Source organism: Tursiops truncatus, chromosome 20, assembly GCF_011762595.2.
Source record: "Tursiops truncatus isolate mTurTru1 chromosome 20, mTurTru1.mat.Y, whole genome shotgun sequence".
NCBI classification, from domain to species: domain Eukaryota; kingdom Metazoa; phylum Chordata; class Mammalia; order Artiodactyla; family Delphinidae; genus Tursiops; species Tursiops truncatus.
Window position 1 is genome coordinate 38,336,020 of NC_047053.1, and position 11,352 is coordinate 38,347,371.

Here is an 11,352-nt window from a genome sequence, read left to right on the forward strand (position 1 = left end):
AGCACTGTTTGAGAATTAGGAAAACATTTTCTATTCTCTTTGGCAAATTCTCAATATTAATCTCAAAGATTGAGTAAAACAGAACCCACTCTTTTTTCAACTGTATGATCCTATATGATACCGTTGATGGTTTAGCTATGCTACCTTCTTACTTTTAACTATAACTTTGTGTAGTTAACAATAACTTCTGAGCTATCTTTGAAAGAATCTGGTGTTAAGGTTAAAATGTGCAAGATTCATTTTCTGATTTTGTGCTTAACACGGTTGTTGATTTCTTGAAGGCTGTGGTCTGCAATACTATTTGCGGTATAAAATGTTCTGAAATTTGTGAACATTTAAAAATTTCCTTTTCATTTTTTTTGGCCTCTCAATTTGACTTTTATTTCTCTTCTGCTTCTTACACCACTGGTGCATTCAGTAAAAAAAAAAAATTTTAATGTATTTTAAGATGTCTTTTGGCTTAAAATACAAATGATCACATTGGGAAATTAATACACTTTCTGAAATTTAGTCCAGCCTATATGAAAACAAAGCTGTCGGTAGGGCAAGAATAGTTGCCATTTAGTGATTCCATGTTCTGCTGCACCTTTTACAAATATCTCCACACTGTTGCCTTCAGAAAAAATCATTATACTAATCCATTAAGCTTCTACTCCTTCATAATCACTTTTGTCAAATGGCTCATCTCCCCAGCGGCTCACACCATCTATGATTTCTGACTCCAGAAGTGAAATTGGGTGATATGTGGTACCACAGGTACCACAAGCTCAGTTACCCTCAAAAATCATTATCTTTGAAACTTCTCCAAGTGGTTAGAAAACCAGCGACTCTTACCTTGAAAGAGATTTTCACAGAAGTCAGCACTGATTGAGAATTAGGGCAACATTTTCAGTTCTCTTGGAGAATCCTAAATGTTAACCTTTTAGGATTAACTTTGATCTTTTTTCAACTGTATGATGCTATATGATACCTTTGATAGTTCAGCTATATTACCTTATTACTGTACTTGCCTATTCTAAACAATCAATAACTGTCTTTTGAGTTGAGTTGAGTACCTACAAGACAGACTCTGCATGATTCCGTTCTGAATATGTGTATTTTTGTGTGTGACTCACTTCTGGAAAGGACCTCTCTGTTGTGCTTCTTGAGATAATTCATACCTCAAAATATATTTAGTTCTGAATTTCTAGAGTTGTATTAGTCGTAAAGTCATTTTTAAAGTGTACTCTAAAAGTCCGACCGTTTACCAGTTGGTTAGGATTTTGGCTGTGTATAATTTTTTTTTTTTAATTTTATTTATTTATTTTTATTGATTTTTTTTGCGGTACGCGGGCCTCTCACTGTTGTGGCCTCTCTCGTTGCGGAGCGCAGGCTCCGGACGCGCAGGCCCAGAGGCCATGGCTCACGGGCCCAGCCGCTCCGCGGCATGTGGGATCTTCCCAGACCGGGGCACGAACCCGTGTCCCCTGCATCGGCAGGCGGACTCTCAACCACTGCGCCACCAGGGAAGCCCTGACTGTGTATAATTAATTTCACATACCAATTAAGACTACTGTGTTTCTCATGCTCCGCATACTTACCTTAGTGAAACTTGTAGGCAACTGTCCATTGTATCTCTGGTTGTCTATTGGATATTTCCAGTTGGGTATTCCATTGTTACATCAAACTCAATATACGTACAACTTGCTCTATTATCTTTTCTCCTAATTCTGCTTTCCCTCCCAACTTTCCAATTTTTATTCTGCTTTAAAATTGAAAAATTTTTGTTTACCCTGTCTTAGCTCTTTAAAGTCTAGTAATTGTCCAAATCCTGTCTCCAGATTCTTTATTTCTCCCAGGATTATCTCAATCCAGAAAAATTTCAATTTATCCTTGAGTTGCTACAGTAAGCTACTCATTTTGTCTCTAGTCTCTATCCCTACCACTCCAATCCATCTTGTATGCAGAGGTTGTATTAATTTCCTTAATCAACCCTTGATAGGTTTCTCCTAAGCCTAAAGCTTCCAAGAGTTCTCTGTGGAACTTAACATTAGTTTCTACTCCTCAGAGAAGCTAAGACCCTCCATGGTTTGACCCTATTCCATGTATCTAGTCTTATCCCTGTCATTCTCCAAGGGTGAATTCTTTATTCTGCCAGATTCAACGTCATAGTTCCATGTAAATCATGGTCAGTCCTATCACTTTTCCTTCATTCATATTGGCTTCATGTCTGCCTATTCAAATCCTTCCTTTAAAATTCAAGCCTTTTTACTTTATTGAAACGAAAAGCATTATTGAATAGATGCAAGGTAATAATTATAAACTGTGTACAATGTATTGAGAAAAACAATGCAGCAGATACCCATGAACCACACTCAGAAATGAAACGTTGTCATTACCAGTACAATTGAGTCACTTGTATGCCCTCTTCCTGACCCTGAATTTTGTGTTTATATTTTATTTGCTGTTCTTTTTAGTTTAACCTTTTTTGTTTGCATCACTAAACCATACATCGTTTCGTAATGGTACAGGACATGTTTTTCAACTTTACATAAATGAAATAATTCTTACTTATGAAACACAAATTAGGTAGTGATTATTTGAACACAAAACATTCTTGTAAATACAGGCCTTCTATAGTGTATTCAGCTAAAATATTTTTTTCATTTTTAGGATTTCATTTATTTCCAAAAAGAAAAACACTCTTTTCATAACTTGTGACTCCAGTATAAAAATAAGCATGACTTCACGTAGCGTTTCTCTCCTTGGCTTATGTCTTCCATTGTGCCATTGAAGGTAACCATGTCTTACTCTGTCTGAAGCTGTCGGCTACTAGTTTTATATTGTCAGTCTGCAGCATGAAGCTGGTGTCGTTAATGGTTGCATCTGATATCTGGGAAAGCAGGACACAAAAAAGTTGTGTTTGTTACACTCACATTTGTAACTTCTGTACACTGGTATTTAGCAATGACAATTTCAGGGTCTTCAATGAAATTTTAGATGTATATGATTCCTTAATGACAAATACATTAAATAATTGCTTAAATATTTCTTTATAGCATTTATCTCTTCTTTTGAGAATAAAATAACTGTAGGCAATTTACTTAGTCTAATTTCATTTAAGTATTTTGGAGACATTTCTACAACTCCTTCCATAAAATGAACTATATAAAAGTGAGCTAATTAGAAAAAAACCTAATATTGCTAAGAGGTATATTTTGTTGCTTGTTAAATTCCTTAATCTGGTTAAATTGAGAAAAGTACAGGTATATGTGTAAGATGTTCCTAATCTTTTAATATTTTGTCATTTTTAGTGTAGTTCTTTCATCCAGCAGTAGCAAAGTTTCTTACCTTGTTTTGAAGTTCCCCAATTATCCTGTAATATTTCTTGTAGTTCTGTTTTGCTTCTTGACCATTAGCTCCAGGTCCAAAATTTCTTATACGATGCTTTGATTTTATATTCAAGTATACTGTTTGCCTGCTCCAGAGCCCCACCTGGTCCAGGCAAACTGTGAAACGGTCCTTTAGATTTCTTATCCGATTCTTCCCTCACCTGCTCCCAAGTTGGCACTCCCGAAGTTGGTGGGAAAAGCTCGCCAGAAGCCACCTAAACCACATTTCTCCCCTACAAGTCTTCCTTTCCCTTGACCAGAGATTAATTGCCATAGACTTGATTTTTGGGCAAAGTGTGACATGAAAGGCTTCAACCCTGCAAAACCCAATGCCTCCAGGAGAGTATTGAGAGGTATCAATTAGTAACTCCTTTTAGAGCCGATAAAGTGGATGCTTCATCTCTGATAGAATCACTTTAAGGATTTTTTTTTTTTTTTTTTTTTGCGGTACGCAGGCCTCTCACTGTTGTGGCCTCTCCCGTTGCGGAGCACAGGCTCCGGACGCGCAGGCTCAGCGGCCATGGCTCACGGGCCTAGCCGCTCCGTGGCATGTGGGATCTTCCCGGACCGGGGCACGAACCCGTGTCCCCTGCATCGGCAGGCGGACTCTCAACCACTGCGCCACCAGGTAAGCCCGGGGGATACTCTTCACTGCGGTGCGCCGGCTTCTCATTGCGGTGGCTTCTCTTGTTGCAGAGCACGGGCTCTAGGCGCGCGGGCTTCAGTAGTTGTGGCATGTGGGCTCAGTAGTTGTGGCTCGTGGGCTCTAGAGTGCAGGCTCAGTAGTTGTGGCACACGGGCTTAGCTGCTTAGCAGCATGTGGGATCTTCCCGGACTGGGGATCGAACCCATGTCCCCCGCATTGGTAGGCAGATTCTTAACCACTGAGCCACAAGGGAAGTCCCTTGTCTCTTGTTTCTAATCTCTGTGAGGATGGACGCCACCTCCAGCATCCTCACTGTTCTTGTCCATTGTCCTTTGAGGTCAGAAAGACAAGAAGAACCTTATGAATCTCTGGATCCAAGGTCAACAATGAACGTCTATATGCAGGTTGGCATTGGCTCTTCCTTCTTGTCCATAAGTCCAACTCAGAAAAAAGAAACACATTCCTCTTACTTAAAAGTCGACTGGAGAGCTGAACTTTAGAGTTTCAAAATAAAGCCTATGCCTGTTGTGTGGTTTTAAAATAATTTTAGGGCAGATAATAAGGTGTGAACACCCTGTCCTTAACATTTTATTCAGCACTCTAAATAAATTTCACAATCCAAAATGGTTCAATCATTTCAGTTTTTAAAATCGAATGAGCTCATTTTACTGCACATTCTACTGCATCTCAGTATGTTGGCACCTGTGATCTGGCCCTTTCCATATCTGTAAACAATCATTTAGTACAAATACAGCATCTCAACACATGCCAAGGAAACCCAGAATGAGGGTTTCACCTCAAGATAATTTTCAGAGTAGCCATATACTTTTGCCCTGACATGAGGCTAATACTAGCCATAAACATAGGTCCCAGGTGGTACAGGACTAGAAGACTGGACGTGGGAAGACTCATGGAGAGAGGCTTTCCCGATGTGACTGCGATGGGAGGCCACATACAGCTGGTTTCCATGTCTGTCCTTCTGTGTTTAATCCAGGCTGAATCAGCGAGTTCATATTTCTGAACTTTTCAGTAGAGGAGAAACATCCAAGGTTTAACTTGCTGTAATGCTTTGATGGGAAACATATGTTTGGCTTAAGACAGTGTTGCTCTTTTTCTCTGAATAGTGGTTGATGCTTAGCTATCAACTTCATTCTGTGGTTACAGAGTGCCTACAGATTCATTTTTTATGTTTTATTCAGTGTGCCTAGAGGAAAACAAACTACATTATTTGGTTGTTTTTATTATTAAGGTTTGATACTCTCATGCAGCTCTTATTGATTTTATATTTGAAGGTACAATTTACATGAATTACATTCAGGTTTACTCTTTTGTAATTTTTAATTTGGGTTTTTATGCCAAGTCCCATCTCCTTTTCTTAAGGACTGGCTTGTGGAATTGATGATCTAATTTGTGGTCTGGTCATATTAAATTCCTTTAGTGGGAAAGTCCTTACCCAGCCTGGCTTTGTCCTTTGCCTGTTTCTTCCTGAGACTGACCTATACCACCCCCTACCCTACTTTAACAGGCTTCGTTTCCCAAGCAAGACAAGACAGAGCTCTGTGGACCACCCATGGGGTAAAAGACTTCAGCAATGGAGAGTGGGAATAGGAAACACCAGCTTGGCTAAGTGACAAGTTTTGGTTAGAGGTGTGGCTAGATTTGACAAGGGAGCAAATATCTGAGCATCTGTTCCCTTTGGGACTTTCAAGGTTTTCGGAAATCTGGCACCATATCACATATCCCATCTTCTTTCCCAAGACTTTTATTTTGACCAGTCTCTTAAAAGCTCTGCAAACGTGCACTGTCAGATTCCTGCGGCACTTCTGGTAGATACTGTGGAATCAAGCCCTTCACTGTTAACATCCTGTATTGTCTGCTATCTTCTTTGTGTTTTTAGCTTTCCTCTCCATCTAAAATGTAAGCTTCTTGAAGTAGGAGGTATATCTTATGTTTCTTTTTTTTAAATTAACCAATTAATTAATTAATTTTGGCTGCACTGGGTCTCAGTTGCGGCATGTGGGATCTAGTTCCCTGACCAGGGATGGAACCTGGGCTCCCTGCACTGGGAGGGCGAAGTCTTACCCACTGGACCACCAGGGAAGTCTCTTATGTTTCTTTTTATCTCATGAAATAGTCAGTTCAGTGATGGACATAAAGAAACTAGACATTAATTAATTATAGACTGATTATTCAATCTCATCCTTTTTTGTGGGCTAAGCTGTTGGCTGTAGTTTTAGGGACACTGAGGTCTAATTTCAGCTATCACTAAGTTCCAATGTGATGTTAAAATTTCCCACATACAGGGCTTCCCTGGTGGCGCAGTGGTTGAGAGTCCGCCTGCCAATGCAGGGGACACGGGTTCGTGCCCCAGTCCGGGAAGATCCCACATGCCGTGGAGTGGCTGGGCTCGTGAGCCATGGCCGCTGAGCCTGCGCGTCCGGAGCCTGTGCTCTGCAACGGGAGAGGCCACAACAGTAAGAGGCCCACGAACCACAAAAAAAAAAAAAAAAAAAAAATTCCCACATACAAAATGGCTATAATTTTCATTCTCATGAGGAAGACACTATGTAAATAATGAATAATGTGTACATTATTATTTGTAACGATAATGCAGCTAGATCATAATCTAGAACTTCATTTCTGGGTAAAATATTGCATTTCTTTAAAAATATTCAGAAATAATTTAGTTGACTTGCAAAAGTAAATTTATTGAAGCATAGAAACAATTAGAGCAAAGCTGTCATTTCAACTTTTTCAAGAGAATTCTAATAAGAAAAGAAAAAGATGCAGAAAAATTGGTTAGTCATCTATTTCTGTATGGAAACTTTTTCCCGAAGTTAGCCAGAAAGATGGCTAGATTGATGCAACTTCTTCATTCGTGTCTTTTAGATTGTTTTCTCTGAAGGACACTCTTGTTGATCTGGAAATTGCCTATTTAAGTTTCACCTCAGAAACGTTGCTGACTTGAGATGAGACAACTTTGCCATCCACCACCTCCGCTACGATGGTCTTTAGTCACTCTAGTCTAGCTTGGATCTGAAAATCAAAGAATCACAATGTCAGTCTGGAAACTGTCAGAGAAACATACATCAAGAGAAATCCAAATGCATTCGCTGAGTATGTTCTGTCTGGGTAAGATGACGTGAACACTAGTATACACTTTTTATATGACAAGCAATGCGTGCCTTTACGTTTCAATTATAAAATTATCAGGAACAGGAAAAAAATATCTACCTCTTCCTTGGACAGAACAGCTTCCAGATCTTGAGTCACTAGACATGGATGAATCCCTGGATCCGGTGTTTCTGGACCCCGTGTTTCTGATCCCGAGTTTCTAAAATCAGATCCTCCAAAACCAGAACCACTGGAGAAAAAAAAGAATTGTTTTCCTTTGCAGTTTGCAAAGGCAGGAGAAACCCTCCATGCAGAGGGCTCTTTCCCATGAAGGCAGCTGTCATTTGATTGGACTCTTTTACTTTATAAATACAAGTCTGGTCCCCAAGCCCCTTTTTGGTTTCATAATGTAAATACACCAAGGTCTGCGTTTAGCATGTTCCTGACTTTCATTTACCCTCCTTCTCCATCAAGCAGGCAGTGGTAGGGGTCAATCTCCATCTCCAGGCGGGTCTTGATGTCCAGCAGCTGCTCATACTCTGTGTTCTGGCGTTCAGTCTCACTCCAGATCTGGCAGATGTGCTCCTCCAGGCCGCTGATCTGCATCTGAATTTGTGACAGCTGTACCATGTAGCCAGCCTCCGTGTCAGCCAAGGTTCCTTCCAGGGAGCTTTTCTTTTCTTTTTTTTTTAACATCTTTATTGGAGTATAATTGCTTTACAGTGGTGTGTTAGCTTCTGCTTTATAACAAAGTGAATCAGTTACACATATATATATGTCCCCATATCTCTTCCCTCTTGCGTCTCCCTCCCACCCTCCCTATCCCACCCCTCCAGGCAGTCACAAAGCACCGAGCTAATCTCTCCAGGGAGCTTTTCTAAGGGAAAAAGCAAATAAAAATTTCATGATGAAAATAAATCATTGGATGATTTAAAAAATACATTTTATAAGATACTAGGAGAAATGCACTTTCCATGAGTTACAAGCTCTATTGCTCTATCATTGCTTCCTTAATTTTTGTTGCCATTACTTTTTTAAAATGAAATCTTTTATGGAAATAGATATATTACTTTTAACTGGAATGTCTCATGCTTTCAACAACCACAATACAGTCCTCCCGAATCCTGCATTTATTATGTGCCAAGTGGAACATCTTGGCAAAGAAAACCGAATTGCTCCACTGGAGATTTTTGAAAAGCTCTTTGCACAAACCACGGCCAGTTGGGACTGCAGCTCAATTTCCAGGGCTTGCAGAGTGCGTTTCAGTTCTGTGATCTCATTCTTGGTGGAACTGGCTGGCCTGGCACCAGCATCGGTAGAGATCTGTGCTTGCAGAGATGCGCTCTGAATACAAATGAAATGCAGTCTCGTTGCAGGCTGATGATGAGTTGAGGCTGATGATGAGTTGAGGCTGATGAGATGGGGCTGATGAGATGAGGCTGATGAGATGAGGCTGATGAGATGAGCGGAAGTGGCGAGTGTGCATGTGTGTGTGTGTGTGTGTGTGTGTGTGTGTGTGTGTGTGTGTGTGTGTGTGTGTGTATGTGGCTGCGGGCAGGGCTCGGAGGCTCAGGGTGATGATCTACCTGCTCGTTGAACTGCTCTTCAGCCTCGCAGTGGTTCTGCTCAGCCAGGTCCTCATACTGTGCCCTCACGTCATTCAGTAACTTAGGTCCGTCCCTGGGTTCAGTTCTACGGTCACATCCCTCCGGAGCTTCGTTGCATACTCTTCATTTCCTAGCATGAAAGGAAAATAGACCAGAGTGATGAAAACTGAAAAGCAATGCCTTCCTAAAATGTGCTTAAGCCAACAGAAGGTTGAAACTAGCACACTGAAGGGGAAAAAAAGAACCCAACAAATTCACATATAATTTTCTCATCATTACTTTTCTCCCCCGGTTATAGAAGTTGGAAATCCATCCAGATGGAATTTACTGTCATAGAATGGACGTGGGGGAAACTCTGTAGGCCAGTCATTTAATCGTGGACCGTGTTCCTACCTCCTGGTGGTTCTTCTTCAGGTAGGCCAGCTCCTCTGTGAGGCTCTCAGTCTGCATCTCCAAGTCAGAGCGAGTCATGGTCAGGTCATCCAGCACTTTCTGCAGGCCATTGATGTCAGCCTCCACGGGCTGCCGGAGATGCAGCTCGTTCTTGTATCTGGAAGGGTACAGTACAGCCCATTTCAAAGAGTACAGTCCATCCTTTCATATTCATGAAAATATTTTCTCCCCTGAGCAATTTGATCATTGAAGGCTAAGTTTTCTCTTAGGGGTTTTTCCCTTGTAAAGAAAAATCTGAGCCTTACATTAATTCTATTGATGGCCAATATTTTTGATAACAAAAATTTCATCCTGAAGCTGCCTTTCTTTTCTTGTTGGTGAAATGATGGTTTTCAAAATGTACCCTTGGGATGTTTGTGAATTCAGGTCTTGATCCCCTAAAAGGTTTCTTTAAAATTTAGAGTAAACTAAGCCAAGGGATTGAATTTTATTTCCCTTAGGACGTTTGTTTTCAAGTCTTCGTTTTTCTTACTTCAGTCTGAAGTCATCAGCAGTCAGTCTGGCATTGTCAATTTGCAGAACAATCCCAGCGTTTTCAAGAGTGGCAGTAAGGATCTAGAAAAGACAATAATAGTGAATAAATCATGGATGCTTTTTACCTGTGTCTACATGCCCACCTGTGAGAGTAGATGTCTCCTGAGTTAGCTTTTAGAGGTGAATTGCTTTGAAAATGTGCTTAGTAATGACACTGCATTGATAATCCTAATGTATTTAGACATCTTTCTGCAAAAATTAACAACTTGCACATTTATTGGAATGGGCATGGAACGTTGCTTTACAGAACACAATCCTCTGAATATTTCTGATGCTTTGGAAGATCAGTTGTTCTATGGGCTCTTTCAGAAACAGTGTGAAACATGAATTCCACTTCCAAAAAAGTCTTTAAAAATATACTTCCCATACAACCGTGGTTAAACATTTTAGATTCCACCACATTCTCATACAATATTTGCACCAGACTTTCTAGGAAGAAAAATAGTTGTAAGACGATTTAAATCTAGCAAGACACTAAAATACATCAACCTGCCAGAATTAATCACGAAATAATTAGATGAAGCTTGTGTCAACTCATAGCCATCACTCTTATGTTAATCAGCTACCTGGCATTGTATAAATTTTACTCTTATGTAGAAATACTCAAATGTAAGATGCAAACAAAATTAATGTGGTTGGATGTCGTGTATACAATACTGTCATAGTTAAAGCACACCAGGTCCCATTTTACATATACAACAAAACAGATATGTTTTCAAATAATTCCTTGATTTAAATTCACCAACATGGTCCATGATCTGAATAAATGGGAAAGCTACAGAAGTAATAGAAATTCAGACATGGCTAGTGTCTCACCTGATTCCTAAGATCTTCAATGATTGGATAGTATTTGCTGTAATCTCTTCCAGCTCCACCAACTCCAGACCCAGGCCCAAATTTGTCATACCACTCCTTGATTTTGTTCTCCAGATCAGCCTTCTCCAGGGCTCTGACTTTGTCTAGGTGATTGGCCAGCCAGTCACTGAGGTTCTGCATGGTTTGCTTTTCACCTCCAGAGAAAAGCCCCCCATGGCCAACACCACCACCCATACCACCAGCATAGCTGTAGAAGCCTCCGCTAGTACCCCCTGCCGAATCCAGCCCCTCCACCAAAGCCAATCCCAGAGCCTGAAGCTCCTCCCAAACCGCCCCCTACTGAGCAGCTACCAAAACTCCCTCCAAAGCTGCCTCCAGAGCCCCTGCTGGAGCCCCCACTCAGGCCACAGCTGCCGGCCCCTCCTCGGAATCCCCGGGCAGAGCCTCCCCCCAGACTGCATCTGCTTCTGCTGCTGAAGCTGCTGCCACCAGCCCTGGAGGAGGACACTAGAGATGAGCAAGACATGGTGTTCCTGCAAAGGATTGGTTCGTCCAGGTGAGGAGAGGAGATCGGAAACAACCTATTTGCAAGCTGCCTTTTTGGCCCTTATATACATACTTTTAGGGTATTCCTTTTCCATGTCAGTTCTTAATTCCTGTTACCCTTTTGCTCATCCTCAATTGGATATATATTTTTTTCCTCCCGAATTCACTCTACTGGCTTTTTTTCTGAAGCTGGGTCAGAGCCTCAGGGCATTTACTATATCAAGAAAAAAAGAAAAAAAAAAGGTGGACCAAAGCCAAAAAAACT

General features: G+C 40.8%; 1 protein-coding gene across 1 annotated transcript; it reads right to left on the bottom strand.

Annotated features, from left to right (window-relative positions):
• Positions 1-6,948: 6,948 nt before the first annotated feature.
• On the bottom strand, positions 6,949-11,067 carry KRT24 (keratin 24). Its single transcript, XM_004332133.3, is given in 13 exon segments — positions 6,949-7,029; positions 7,031-7,053; positions 7,252-7,330; positions 7,333-7,381; positions 7,589-7,806; positions 8,344-8,475; positions 8,718-8,803; positions 8,806-8,844; positions 8,847-8,868; positions 9,132-9,288; positions 9,664-9,746; positions 10,542-10,815; positions 10,817-11,067. Coding segments are annotated over 13 exon segments (1,494 nt in total).
• Between the last annotated feature and the right edge of the window lie 285 nt (positions 11,068-11,352).